At 32.0% G+C, this 16,025-nt stretch overlaps 1 protein-coding gene across 1 annotated transcript; it reads left to right on the forward strand.

The window, feature by feature from the left end:
* The first annotated feature begins 11,299 nt into the window (after positions 1–11,299).
* On the forward strand, positions 11,300–14,820 carry LOC111909903 (CBS domain-containing protein CBSX1, chloroplastic). Its single transcript, XM_023905687.3, has 8 exons — positions 11,300–11,654; positions 12,184–12,271; positions 12,382–12,446; positions 12,529–12,577; positions 12,671–12,723; positions 13,802–13,917; positions 14,013–14,070; positions 14,536–14,820. The coding sequence occupies exons 1-8, from the start codon at positions 11,451–11,453 to the stop codon at positions 14,608–14,610; spliced, it is 708 nt and encodes a 235-aa protein (XP_023761455.1). The 5' UTR covers positions 11,300–11,450; the 3' UTR covers positions 14,611–14,820.
* The last annotated feature ends 1,205 nt before the right edge of the window (positions 14,821–16,025 follow it).

A 16,025-nucleotide genomic window follows, 5' to 3' on the forward strand; every position in this document is an offset into this window, starting at 1 on the left:
TATATATATATATATATATATATATATATATATATATATATATATATATATATAAATTATAATATTATAAAGTATAAGGGTTGAATTTTAACTTATAAAATTCTAAGGGCTAACTCGGAATTAAAGTATTCATAAGTGAAAACTTTTCAAATTCCAAAAATTGAGGGCAGGTGTTGAAACTATTCAAAACTAATTAATTCCCATAACTTGTGTGTTTAAAGTAGTTTTAATCCAAAAACTCTTCAAGTTCCATAACTTGAGGACAAGTTATGGAAGACTTTAAACTAATAAAAGAATGTAACTTTTCTTTATTTGTAACTTACGAAATTAATTAAGGTTACATTTTATTATTTAATGAAGTGACTCTTGAACCTCCATAACTTGAGGACAAGACTCTTCATTTTTGTAACCATTGCCAACTTTTATGAGTTTTATGAAACTTAAATGTGACTTTTCATATAACTTGAGGACAAGTTACAAAAACACATTTTAGAATCAACTCTTAGATTAAAATGGATTGAAAACACATAATCAATTTACTTTTCTATTAATCTAAGCAACTCATAAGAACAAGATAATTAAAATCAAAATTTTTCATGTAATTAGCCTAATCTTTTAAACTAATACAAAACATGAATCTATTGACACTTATCTTTGAAATTGGATTAGCATGAACATTACCACATCAAAAACAAGTTTATAAGTTCAAAAACAGCTTAGGGTAATGTTCCTAGTCCAATTCCAGCCAAAATAGCAAACAACAAGCTATCAGCACCCAAAACTCGTCGAGTTCATGCCCAACATGAAGAACTCGTCGAGTTTTATGTTCTAGACAGATTCAACTTTGAAAAAACACATTTTCATCAAGTATAAGAGAAAGCAATCCTAGGCTCTGATACCACTGTTGGGTTTTGCGCATTCTAACACTCCTAAGTGTACATGCAACCCAAAATACCTTGGATCTATGTTTTCTCTATTATACATGCAAATATGAACTTTCCAAGGTATTCATCCTAACTAGCATAATAACATTGATTCATATGAATATATCAAGTTAGAATTACATACCTCTTTATTGTAGAATGTCTTCATGAAGCTTGAGTGCCTAGTGCCCCAAGTGTGACACCTCAAATGGTTCACACAGCACCAAATGCACATGGAATGACTTGAGAGAAATGTAACACTTCATGAAAATCGGCTAGCCCTTCATCTCTCACATAGTGGCCAATTTTCTCCAAGAATAAGATCATTATATAGTTAGTGACAGTTAGGGTAAACCCTAATTGTCATGGCTTTCCATTTTCTTGGATCCATGGGTTCAAATACACCATGGAGCATCCTATGGGTTTTAGCCCAACTTGACAATCCATGAAGCATTAGCCCACTATACAAGTATGGATGATTTACACAATCAACCCATATATTTAATTAGTCTTCTTTTGATCACTTAATTAATCCTAGATTAATTCTTGATCAATACTAATTAGATAATCTTATTAATATATTAGAACTTATAATTTATTAATCAACCTTAAGTGTTATTTCTCTCATTATAGTCTATCCAAATGCATGATGCCATGCAACCCAAATGGACCATGCCGGGTCGGGTCAAGTCTTACCAATTATAGTTATGGACTTAGACATTAATCCAACAGGGTTTTCTAAGGTGAAAGAGGGTTTGGAGGCTGATGAGAAACCCTAAAATGAGTTTAGATATCCTTAAATATGAAGGAAACCCTAAAAGATCATGGGCTTAGGCTGCAGCGGTTCTTTCATCGTGAGCCTCTATGTCCTACATCGTGAGACCAGTCCCAAACAAAAGTTTTCATATAAACCCATCTCACTTCGTGACCATTCAAAGGTCGCATCGTGAGGCTCCAACTCTTATAAAATTTTACCTTCTGACTCCTTGAAACCCTAATTCATTTCATCCACGAAGATGGGTGGTACAATATTGATGAGAGCAAGTCTTGGGAATGTCCAAAGTGCAACACAATTGGATTTGGTTATGAGTACAAGTTATGAATCTATACTAATTTGTGGAATATGACTGATTTTGTAATGAATAAATTAAGGCGAATTTGTTCTTTATTGGTATAGATATAAGATTCAGGTAAGGTTTAAAGACAATTCTTGTGTTACTCTTTGATCGAAAACTACAAATGACATGGTGAAGGGATTGCCTGGAGATGGGGATTAAGATGCATTTTCCGATGAGTTGAATCTGATTATGGATCATTGGTATGTATTTCGTATTGAAGTAAGTGATTTTAACTTGCGTAATAACTACCATATCTACATGGTGTCAAGTATTATAAATGATGTCCGATTGTTAGCCACATTGCCAAAGAATGTGGAAGAAAATAAGATGAGGTCATGGAGGTAAATAGACAATATTTTCTTATACGGACATGTTTAGTTATCTTGATTTAATGATCTTGGCATTGGTGTTGTGCTCTGAATGTTGAAGATACTTATGGTGGGGAAAAGTAACACAAAATTGAATTTCCTACATAAAGTGTGTATTCTTGGCTGAATGTTTTATTGATTTGCTATATTGTTGTAAGTTATTAATGAAAGTTACATGGCTTGTCTCTGTAGGTCAGTCGATGCAAACGATGATATGGTTTTTATTCGGTAAGAGGAAGTGGATTGTTAGGTTCTCCGAAGAAGCTGGAAAATCCAAAGAAGGAGAATGTAAAGGCTGATTCAATATATCATTGATGAATATGTTTGGTTGTAGCATTTTAGAAGATTTGACAATGTGTTATTATAAATTTCAATATAAATTTTTATTTATTTAAACCTACACCATGCACCGAATATATGTTAGTTATAAGCATTTGTAATGATATTCTTACTTGATTGGAACAATAAAATGATTAAAGTTTCTTATAAATTTGTTTCGAGCATCGTTAATTGTATTGTTAGTTTATTATAATGCATCGTACATATCTATGTTGAGAGCATTGGTAATGATATTTTTGATCGAGTATAAAACATATTTTAAGTGTTTTGAATTTTAATTTCCAATAATATATATATATATATATATATATATATATATATCTAACAACCTTATATAAGCTTAGGTACCTAACCTCATCAAACTACGTCATTTTGCATTAAATTTTCATTGCAATCATTCAAGGTTCTTAAACTTCATCCCTAAACTTGATTTACTTCAAAAAAAATTGGAAATTCATCATTATATTTCTCTTACATCCTTTCATTTGTAGCAGTAGGATATGAAGCTCATCAGGTGGTATTCGATAGAAAGACGTGATGTAAAAGAAAGATATTGGTGAAAGTCCAAAGATTTTGAAAGTAATCAAGTTATGGGGTTGAAGTTTAAGAACCTTAGGCAATTACAATATAAATATGATACAAACCGATGTACTATTATGAAGTTAGGTACCTAAGCTTATATAAGGTTGTTAGGTATATTCACTTTACCCATATATATATATATATATATATATATATATATATATATATATATATATATATATATATATATATATATATATATATATATATATATATATATATATATATATATATATATATGAGTAATTGTTACTATCATCATTACCATTAACTTCCCACCATAAAACCGTCTCCCTTAATGATTATGTCGAATGTCACATTTTGTAGTAAATTTAATAGCACACAATACCAAACATATGCTTCTTGAGAGCATTGTTAATGATATTTTTGTTTAGTAGAATATTCCAAGTAGCTTTACTTGCACCAAATATACCCTCATGCAAGTATGTAATATTATGTTGGTATAAATTGTCTTTTATTTGTATTTCACCGAACATATTTTGAAGATGCCACTGAATATATGTTATAAATTAGTTTGACATGCTATTTTAATTTCACCGAATATATTGGTATAACTTTTTAATTTAGTGGTATCATTGGTTGAGTTAAATGTTTGAGGTTTCTATTTGTGCACAACATATACAACATATATATTTGAGTAGAATGTTTGAAGTCATAAACCATCCCCATAAACCATCAAATGTCACATTTTGCAGTAAATTTAATTGCACACAATACTGAATATAGTTGTTTACATCATTGTTAATGATATTTTCGATTAGTAGAATGTTCCAAGTGGTTTTACTTACACCAAATATATTCTAATGCAAGTACGTAATGTATGTTGGTACAAATTATCATTTATTTGTATTTCACCAAACATATTTTGCTGATGCCAATGAATATATGTTATAAATTGGTTTGGCTTGCAACTTTAATTTCACCGAATATATGATATATTAAATTGTCATATAATGGTACTCTTGGTTAGGTAAAATGTTTGATAATTTAATATATGTGAATAATCAGTGGCAAAAACGCTATGAAAAAACCAAGGTCACCAAACATATTTTTTATAACCTAAAAAAACACAAAAAACCTTTAAGTAGAATAACTTGCATTTCATTGTAAATGGGATGATCTTTGGAAATTGACTGAGATAGATAAAGATGTGCGTTGATTAGGTGGTAGGATGAGTCAATATCTTTTTGGTTCATAATGGATTACTTTATGTTTGAACAAGACATTCGATATAGGGATGCCAATGTGGGCAAACGGGACGAGGATTGCATCTCTCGCCCCCACCCTCGAAATTTCTGCATTTCCCCTGCTCCCGCCCCGAAATTTCCAGCCTCCCTACCCCGCCTCCCGCCTCTGAATTCATGGATTATTCCCCGCCCCCGCCCCCGTTTGATTTTGGGATATTTTTTATTGGGTTAAAAGAAGTTGTTTTTTGGGCTTAAAGAAACTATTTTTTGGGTTAAAAATAACTATTTATAACATAATTTTACATGTTAAAAACAAAAATGTTATCACATCTTAAAAACGTTATACTAACAACTTAAAAATATTATTTTTGTTTACTTTTGGAAACTCAAAATCATTGTTATTATTTATTATATCTATATAATTAATATATATATATATATATATATATACACACACACACACACACATACACAATATAATATAATATAATATTAACTGGTCCTCCATGGGGGGTTTGGGACGGGATTGTCTACCCCCATCCCCGCCCTCGAAATTAAGACGGGGGTTAATCTTGTCCTCGCCCCCAATTTTTTAACAAATATTCCCCATATGGAACGGGGCCCCACAGATTTGGGGTCCCACGAGACTTTTTGGCATTCCTAATCCGATATGGTATTATAATAATTACCTAAAAGTATTTATATCCCATCTTTTGGGTTTTCAATGCATATAAGAACTTATGTACTGAAATCTTGCCATCGAAATAGTATAATCATTTACTGCCCAGATGTCTATATGATATGTATTGATAACGGCATACATTCTATTCATCTATGTGTTATCTATTTTGTATTTAAAACAAATATTGTTGAGCCATTTTGTCGAATTTAATTTAGTTCAAATTCAAATATAAACACTTTCAAGCTAAATGAATAATGAGATCATCAATCATCATTATGACATCAAGTATCATAGGTTACTATTCTATTTGCAGTCCATTTAATTGGACATAAAGTCAAGAAAATTATAAGATATACAAAAGTCATATTTATTAATATCAACACCCCATTTTAAGCTATAAAAAGACTTTGCTATTGTTCCTTATTCATCATAACATATTATATAAGATATACATATCTATAAGTATTTGTTGTTGTTCCATCCTTTACATAGATCTTCAAAGTGAGGTAATATTCGGACAACAAAGAAAGCATAGAAGGTTAGACAACCTTCATGATATATCTTGGTAGTGTCCTTAAGAGGAAGATTGTACATCTAATTTCCAATGAAGAACAATTTTCATTAAATTTAACTAATTCTTATGAAATTATCATTTCATCATCTCAAAGATCTCATTTTATAACCTTTATTCTAATCAATCAGTTTTTTTTCTTTCGTTTTCATTTTTGTTTTCCACTGTAATATAAGAACACTTAATCAAGTTCATCAGTTACATTCTCTTTAACTATACTGACAACTCATTTCATAACCTTTATTATCTTCAAGCAATTTTTTCCTTTCGTTTTCAAAATTTTAAACCGTTATTAGAACAACATTTAATCATGTTCGTCGCTTACATTCTCTTTAATTATGTTGTCCAGTTTCTAAGACTTTCATTTTGATCATCCCATTTCATAACCTTATTCGGTTTAACGCGTGATATTCTATCTTGAATCATCAAGCAATATCTTATTGGATATGTAACATTACATCATCACCTTTTTCTACCTCCTATGGCGACATGGTCGTTAACCGGACATTCTCAGCTTCATCATGTTTTCTAATATCTATGCAATTATCATGATGTTTAATTATGTTGTGTACAATTCAGTTTATGGCGAAGCATATAGCATTATCTAAGTAGTTTTATTGGTCTCGATCTCCTATGAAACAATATTTGTTGTTCATTTTTCTCTTAGAGAAATATAAAAAACAATGTCGCTTTAGATACATTTGTTTTTAGAATTTCTGCACAAATATCCCTATTCTAATAAATAAATAGGTTTATTCTCCTATTGACAAGTGTCATTATATTAGAACTCCTCATTAATATTATATGTACCCTATCATGTCACTTTTAAACATATTAATTATCCATTTCAAATTTTAAACTTTAAATTTCCCACCCTAATTACATTAAATTTTAAATTTTTTCATTTTAATTATATGAATTAATAGCATTAGATTAAAAAATAAAACAAAATTAACAGAAATTATAAAGTGATATAATTTCACGTATTTATTTAAATCAACGATTATAATTTTATATAACTAAAAAATATATCTTAAGTAATAATTTATTTAAAATAATTGATTGATAATTTTGATTTTTTAATATGAAAGTTGAAGTAATTTTATAACCGTGGTTTTCACGGGTTATAAACTAATACTTACTAAATACTTGCATGAAAGTTGAACATGTATATAAACGTCTTGATTTCCATGTAATATAACTATCTGGTATTTATGGAGGAACTAACTCACGACACCTATAAAATATAATCAACCGTTTTAAATGTTGAAATTGTAACTTCCTTCAATAATTATAATCATATATTTAACTTGCATTTGAAACTGACTTTGTTTCTTTATGTAATGGTAACTATATAAACAAATTATATATAAGTTCCGATGCGTAAGGACATTTTCTTCATATGAACCCAAAAATTGTTTCACACACAATGTTTGACTTTTTACTTGAAACAAGAAGTCACACTTTTCATACATAAAAATATCATATACAATAGTCGAATATAACTGATAAATAAGTATGCAGTTATAGCCGAATATAACAAATAAAGTTGTTGAGTATAAATAAATAGTTATAGTCGAATAAAATTGATTAAGCCGTTGATAACTAAGAGTTGAGATTGAATAAAGCTAAATAGTTATAGATGAATATAACTGAAATAGTTGAGTAATTGACATTAAAATTGAAAGCTAAATATAACATGATTGGTTATTTCCGATCATCATTATATGTTGTTATATGTTGTATTGATTTGATTACTCACTAAGCTTGTAAATCTTACCTTCTATTTTTGTATTGCTTTTTAGGACCGAGTAACATTGATAGAGATAAGAATGAGTAACCTTGATAGGGAGAAGAATGTAGCCAAGGGATAGAGGGTTTACTAGTTTCTGTATATATTTTCTTTTTCTATAAAATATTTATAATCACATGACTTGATCCTTGGATGTATTTTGATACTATGTATTTTTATTACTACTTGTACACATTTGTTTAATATTAAACTATACCTTGTTTTGTGTTATAAAAAGTGAATTTTTTGGTGTACTTTGTGTTAAATTTTCGAGTGTTTCACGCCCTATCTCACCTCCTTCTTACTACGGATTCCAACAAAACAATCATCAATTCTGATGATACAATCAACCACCATCTCCCAATTCCGGATGAAACCTCAACCCCATGGTCTTCTTCTTTGACAACCATCGTCCTCTTCTTTGGATAGCCTCTATCGTCTTTGATCAACCCCATGGTCCTCTTCTCTAGCTAGCCTCCATCGTCTTCTCCAAATGTTCCTCCTTCCACCCTTTCCTTTTTCATATTTGATTTCTAACGCTATCTTTTCACCCTCAACCACCAATTTCTTGTGATTTGGGTTTTTAGAATATAGAACTTATTTATTTATTTTTGTAACACCCAGTTTGGAATCACTTCATTATTCGGGGTTGTGGGGTGATCACCAGTTATCATAAGGCTTGGGAGCTTGGGAAAGAAATGTTTTGGCCCTTTTGGATGAGGATGTTAAAGTCTAAGTGATCCAAGTGCTCGATGGTGTTTCGGATCCCAAGGGAATAATCGTAATTGGTTATCTCGGTCCTTTATGAATTTTGGGTTTTGTTCGGGTAACTTCAAGGCTATGATGGGTTTCTAGAAGTGTAAGACTTCTCACCACCTTTTCATGTATATAAAGTTCGTCGGAAACGGACCTAGATCGAGGAAGTTATGACCTTCGGAATATTTAGGGTTTTGGGAGGAACCTTCATACGCGGGGCATACCAAGGGAGTCAGCAGGGCGTAGCTGCGGAGATTAGTACGCATGGCATAGTGAGGCATACGCTGGGCATAATGCGAAGGTTGGTGCGGGGGTGCGAAGCCTTGTACGTTGGGCGTACATGGGTAAGTTGGAAAACCCTAATTTTTGTGTTTTTCCATATATAAGCTTAATGCTATTCCATTTTGTTCCTTTCTAAGATAGCCTACATGCCCTAAAACCCTCATTCGACCCCCTAGTCCATGTTTGGTGATTTGGAAGCTCTTGTGAGATTTATAGAAGGTTTTGTGGATCTAGAAGAAGAAGGGGAAAATTGAAGACTTGTTGTTTGAAGGAAAGCTTTAAGATCCAACATTTGCACCTCCTTTTGGTAGCTTCGGAGGTATAAAGTCACAACCTTGCCTTTTCATTTCATAGATCTTCTTCTTGGTTCATTTTTGGTCATTTTGGCCCTTTTGGTGGATGATTGGGAGTCTAAGTCGTTTGTGAAGCTTGAAATTGTAGATCTATTTATATCATGGGTTCCTTAGGCATAAAGGTGCAAACTTTATGGTGGTTTTGGTTCTATGCATGTATTAAGTCAAGTATTAAGCTCTTTTGAGCTCTAGAGTCCCATTTAGCCATGTATGCACATAAAGTTGGCAACTTTATGTGATTAACCACCTTGGGGAAGTCAGATATGAGTTTGGATCATAGTATTAACAAGTTAAGTGCTTAATTGGAAAGTTGGCTTTAGGCTGGTGAGTATGCTGGGCGTACAAGTCTGTACGCTGCACGTACAAGCCTCCCAAGCAGTACGCTAAGCGTACAGGTTGAGTACGCCCCGCGTACACTTGTGTTAGGCCATGTTGGGCCATATGGATTTTATTTTTGGGCTGATGTATTTTATTGGGCCTTCTTGGGCAAAGGCCCATGAAAGGAATTAGGCCCAATTTGGAATGTTGGACCATATTTGGGCCTTAGATATTATTCTTGGATTTTGGGCATTTGGTCATCTAGTTGGGCCTTGGCTTTGGGCCAAGCTTGAGGAAGGGTAAAAAGGTCTTTTACCCTAATTTGGACTCATAGTGTGCGTCAGTGGCTAGATGTTGATGGGTTGTCATTTTGGTATTTGATAGTGCGTGGATTATAGCGGATCTGCAGTTAGAGATTATTCGTGGAATCAATTATTGATGGGGCGTTGTCTTGATGTTGACGGTTTGGGGAAATGTCAACCAACAACCAGGGATCGTCTGTAGGATTTGGCAGTGCGATGTGAGTTGTCCTCCCTATACCTGCATGTCGAAGGCACCAATGCCAACCCATTGGATTGATACCCTGTTATGGATGTTGCTATGTTGTTTTGACCTGTTAGATCGGTATCCTGGTAGATAGGATGTTGGTATGTTGTTAAGATCTGTTAGATCGGTATCCTGGTAGCTAAGATGATGCTATGCTTAGTGATCTGTATATCTGTTTGACCGACTGTAGACTGCTATATGATTGTCTGTTATATGTGCACATGTTTGGTCGGGGGCTGAGGCTTCACTACTTTGTGCGTAAGCCAACAAGCTAGGGCATACCAACCCGATGGTTGAGGGCCTGGGGTATTCCATCCTGATGGTCGACTGGACCCACAATATGATGAAATTCCAACCCGATGGTTGACTGAACCCATAGTATGTTGGCATTCCAACCCGATGGTCGAAGGGCCTAAGGTATTCCAACCTGATCATTGATTGGACCCATAGTATGTTGTTTGTTGTATATGTTATCTGTTGTGTGTTGGTATTTTGGGCGAAACTCACTAAGCTTTGTGCTTACAGTTTTTGGTTTATGGTTTCAGGTGTTTCAGAGGTTCGTGGCAAGGCGAAGACGTGACCGTACACATCCAGATTTTATGTCATTGATCTTGGGAGACACTGATTTTCAAACTATGTTTTGAGAACACTATTTTTGTAAACATTTTATTAGTAAAATGATCGTTTTGAAAAAGTTTAAAATTGTTGAAATTCTTGGGATGTTGCAATTTTTTTTGTGCTTTGTGTCATCACCTCCACCTATGTAACACCTTCTCATTTCAAATACCAATTTTCTATTTGAATTTTGATATATTGTCAAACTAAATACAATGTAACAACACCATATTTTTCGCTTATGAAACATTGGCTCTCGGTCTAATCAAAGGTAAATACGAAATAGACGTTAACATGGTTAACTATGACGTGGTGATCGTGGTGTCGCATTCGGCCACAATAGGATTTATAAACAAGGTTGAAGTTCCATTCTAGCAAGGATTAATGTGTTAATATTACATTGGTCGGACATTCATCGAACAATCTCAATGAATTCACACTTTTAGGCTCAAACTGAAGTAGGGTATTAGCCACCACCTCGACGCCTCCCAACCCTTCACCATTGTAGCCCCCATCCTTGACACCATTGATGGTCTTCTTTGTGCCACCGATGGTGAGAGTAGAGCAAAGAGCTTTAAGGTGTCATCAATGCGCAAATGATGGTGGGAGCTAATGTAACGAGTAGTGAAACAAAAGGGTGATAAGTGTTGGATGGTCCATTTTGCTATAAATAATAAGTGATAATAATCAAAACAAACAAACAAATAATAAAATCTATATAAAAATATAAAATGAATGACAAAACAATGATTTTAGGATAATTGACTAGCTAAAACAATTAACTTCCTGCCCAAAACTACAACTAAACCTTCTAAAAAGACTACATTTATGTTGGAAATTTTTTTAAACTATATTAAAAGAAAAACAAAACCACAGCCATAAGAGTTTCCAAGAATCCACGATATTTTCCATCGGCGTCTGGAATTTCTCCGCCAGAGGCCGCATTAGATATCTCATCCCCATCTCCCTCCTCCACGCAACATCGACACCGTCAACCATGGCTTCTATCCCTCCGCTTCTAGACCCATTATCTCTCTCTCAATTCCGTTCCGCCACCCTCTTCCACCATCATCCGCTTTCTCTAATCTCACCCCCTCCATCATTTATCTATACTCACCCATCTTCTCGCCTCCTTCCAGTTTCTCGCAGACCCACTTTCACCGTCGCCGGAGCAGCTACCTTGACCGGTAATTCCGTACCGGTACACTTTTTTTCTCAAATTTTCTGTGAATCTAAGTTTCCCGTAACTTGTTTGTGGATTTTTACTTATGTATATAATCAATAATCATGTTCGTCTGATTTTGAAGTTGCTTGGACAAAATTGAGCTTGGTTGTTCATTTACTATCGGTCGTTCAGCTCCTCCGTGTACTTATTTAGGTGTAATTCGTTAGTTAATAACAAATTTTAGGACTGGATAAGAAGATTCAAAGAAAATTTTGTAAGAGGAATTTCATCAAACACTTTGTAGGCATAATGGGGGCATAAAGTAGCACGCTTTTATATCTACTCGCACATCGCTCTTCAAAATTCAAATAGTATATCAGCAACATAAACAACTTAAAAACAGCCATCGAAAAAGGAACTAAGCAACAGACTTTAATTACATAAATCTTGAAATGAAATAAAAATCATAGAATTCGTCACCAATCTGTCCCTTACACTAAACCCTTTCAAACTCTCAATTTCTCTTTCCTTCAGGATCTTTGACAAGTTTGGTTCTTGTTTCTAGCCAAGAAATGGAGTCTTAATTGTGGGTGATTTCATGACTACAAAAGAGGAGTTACATGTCGTTAAGCCTACAACAACAGTAGACGAAGGTATTGCTTCATTGCTTCATTGCTTCATTTCAATTTGGAATTTGCAACAAACAAATTCATCGATCTCTTAACTTTCTTCCCCCATTTTTCTAATGGATTTCGTCCAACAGCTCTAGAAGCTCTTGTAGAACACAGAATCACCGGATTTCCTGTAATTGATGATAACTGGAAATTGGTAACGTTTTTTTTTTTCCTCTCTATTTGATTGAATTGATATTCTTTATAACGTATTTAGAACTTGATTCTTCTTGTTACAGGTTGGATTGGTTTCAGATTATGACTTATTAGCACTGGACTCTGTATCAGGTAATAAGCATAACTTAAAATACCAAAAAGATTTAAATTTTATTTTGTGGGTCCCACTTTTTATATTTTCTAATATTTTAATATTTTTATTAGGCCCTGCCCGACCTGATACGGGCATGTTCCCGGAGGTTGATAGCACCTGGAAGGTAAGTTTATTTAATTTTTTATTTATTTTTCAAAAATATTTAAAGAGATTATGATGTTTATTTCTTTTTATTTTGTAAACGTGTTTTAGATCATAGACATGTTTTTAGCTAATTGAAATACATATAATGTATTTTAAACAAGGGTTAATCTCATAAAAGACCTTACATTTTGTGTTTTTTCCGGATTAAGCCTCACTTTATTTATTTTTTTCATGAAAAAGACCTTGTATTTTTTCATTTTTTCCAATCTGGCCCTTTTAGTCATTTTTCTCTAAAAAGGTTGTAAAGTGTGAGGGTTTTTTCAGAAAAAACTAAAAAAGTTGAGGATTTATTTGGAAACATTTAGTAGGTTGGGGGTTTTTTTCGGAAAAAAAAAAGACAGTCGAGGGTTTTTTCGGAAAAAAAGAAAAAAAAAAGGTTTTTTTCATGAAAAAAATAAAGACGAGGTTTAATCTGGAAAAAACATAAAATATAAGGCCTTTTATGAGATTAACCCTTTAAACAAAATGAAATATGTTTATATGCAAATTAGGGTTTTATGCAGAAAAGTCTCATTATTTTGGGAAAGTTTCTGATAAAATCCTAAAGTTTTTTTTTTTTTAAACAGAAAAGTCCCGATTATATAATATTTTGCCCAAATTATTGAAAAAGTTTTTATTTTTATTTTAACAGGAAATGACAGATTATCGTGTAAAATTAAATAATCAAGACCTTTTTGTTCAAAAAAAAAAAAATTAGGACCTTATCAAAAATTTTCCCAAAAGAATGGGAATTTTCTGCATAAAAACCATGCAAATTATATAACAATATATCTTTATTTAATTAAAGTTTATTACATAAAGTTACATCTTTTTCTTTATTATCAAGTTTAGTTTCCTATTTATACAAAACAAACAACATGTTTGAATGACTCCTTCCTTTCTTCCCTCCCAACATGACAATGGAATGTAATGATCCATTCCATTCCTTTCATGATTCCATTCCATCATACCAAACAGACCATAACTATCAAACTCTCAATCTATTCTTTTTGTTGGATTAGTTTCGTATTATAATTTCATATATTAAAAAATTGCAGACATTTAATGAAGTACAAAATTTGCTAAGTAAAACTGATGGGAAGTTGGTTGGTGATTTAATGACACCTGCGCCATTAGTAGTTCGTGAAAATACTAATCTTGAAGATGCTGCAAGGTTTGTTCAACCTTATTTTTCACAAATTTATTTTTATTATCATTTTATAACCAAAAAAAAAAAAAATCTTATAATTTTTTTTTTCATGACGTCAGATTGTTACTTGAAACCAAATATCGCCGCCTTCCGGTTGTAGATGGGGAGGGAAAGCTGGTAAGAACCTTTTTTAGTACCGTCAAAAAAGGGAAATTGTCAAAAAAGTCCCAATATTTTTGAAAAAGTTACACTTTTGCCCCAAGTTTTTTTTAAACGTAAAAGTCCTGATGATTTCATTTTGGCTCAAATTAACAACAAAGTCCTTTTTTTTTAAACAGGAAATGACATATTATCATGTTTTTACAAATAATCGGGACTTTTATGTTAAAAAATACTTGGGACTAAAGTGTAACTTTTCTGAAAATATTGGGACTTTTCTGACAATTTCTCTTTAAAAAATATTAAACAAAATGTCGGCATACTTGGGTTAATAAAAAGGAAAACTAATTAAGTCAAATTCGTAAAATGCTACGTTTTATAGCTGAAATCGATGAATATTGTGAAATTTGAGTTTTGGGATGTAAGGGTAAAACGGTCATTTAGTACTACCCATTCTGATAGCCATTGTTTGTACATATGAAGGTGGGGATTATTACAAGAGGAAATGTTGTAAGAGCTGCCTTACAAATAAAAAAGGCGAGTGAAATGAAAACATAATAATGTTTGAAGGAATAGTTGCGTTGGTGATTTTTATGCATGTAGCAAACTAGTAATGAAATTAGTTCCAAAATTTTTGGTAATTTGTAATAAAACTTAATTCTTTATTTGTAGATCTACTATACTATAATTATCCAATTGAGATCATAATGTTGTAGTATTGTTTTTAAAAACAAGTAATGTCATTCAATGGGGCACCTTTATAATTTACTTCATGAAAATGGTAGGGACAATTTTCATACAAAGGCACATGCATTGTACTTTTCACATTTCATATTCACAATTACTTGATCACTTTTGTCAATATCCGTGTAACTACTCATACCATCAAAGATTTAATGCTTATATGTCGCATTGATTAGATAAAATGACCATTTTTGGAGCCTTAAAAATGGAAATATATATATATATATATATATATATATATATATATATATATATATATATATATATATATATATATATATATATATATATACTCCCCAAAACTGATTATAGAAGTGTTTTCTAACTTTTGAATTAAAAAGTTTAGTCTTGAACTTGACATTTTCAATAACCAAGCACAATCGATAGTTTTGTATTAGCAACCAATTAGATTAATTATGATATTTAACAAATTTGGGCAAGAAATGAGGGATTTCATCATTTCGGGATAAAAAAGGATTATTGAAAATGCATTAGTAAATCAACCATATCATATTGAATTACATCCCAAAAGCATTTGATAAAATCAAACATAAATCGTTGGGGATTAGGAGATTTTTCATTCCCACAATCATGTATCGCTATTTTAATTTATAGTCTTGTGAAAGGATCTTCAATGAACATAAATATGATCAACATTTAGGATTTTAGAAAACTCGATTTTGCTTGATAATTCGATTCATATGAAGATGGTTGAACTTGGAAGTAAAGTACTTAAAAAAATTGTCTTATAAGGTTGAACATAAGGAAATCTACAGAAAAATCTCAAACTTTTTTGGAAAAAGTTTCAAAAAAGTTCTAAATTTTTCTTAGCAGAAAAGTTCATTATTTAAAAAAAATCATATAATCTGTCATTTGTTGTTCAAATATAAAAAATGACTTTTTCGTTAGTTGGACAAAATGTTAAATGATCAAGATTTTTCTGTTTAAAAAAACTTTTAGGAATTCATTAAAAATTTCCAAAATAAGAAAACTTTTCTGCATTAATCCGGTTGAACATATCATGAAAGTTTTTGAGTTTTCATCTCCCTCCACCCCACCATATTTTATCATTTTTCTTTAGAGAAGACAATCTTCCAAATCAATCGTGGTTGCTATTCCACCATCCAAACGTGTATCTATATTATTGATTTTTATTCGAAGATCAACCTTAGTAGAACTTTGAATATTTTTCTAGATAAAAGTAATCATTTATTGATATTACTTTTGAG

This window comes from Lactuca sativa, chromosome 4, assembly GCF_002870075.4.
Source record: "Lactuca sativa cultivar Salinas chromosome 4, Lsat_Salinas_v11, whole genome shotgun sequence".
In the NCBI taxonomy this organism is placed as follows: Eukaryota; Viridiplantae; Streptophyta; class Magnoliopsida; order Asterales; family Asteraceae; genus Lactuca; species Lactuca sativa.

Coding starts and splice junctions, on each gene's coding strand:
- LOC111909903 (XM_023905687.3), top strand. CDS start 11,451: ATGGCTTCTATCCCTCCGCTTCTAGACCCATTATCTCTCTCTCAATTC. Junction 12,272..12,381: donor TACAACAACAGTAGACGAAG/GTATTGCTTCAT, acceptor TTCGTCCAACAG/CTCTAGAAGCTCTTGTAGAA. Junction 12,578..12,670: donor AGCACTGGACTCTGTATCAG/GTAATAAGCATA, acceptor TATTTTTATTAG/GCCCTGCCCGACCTGATACG.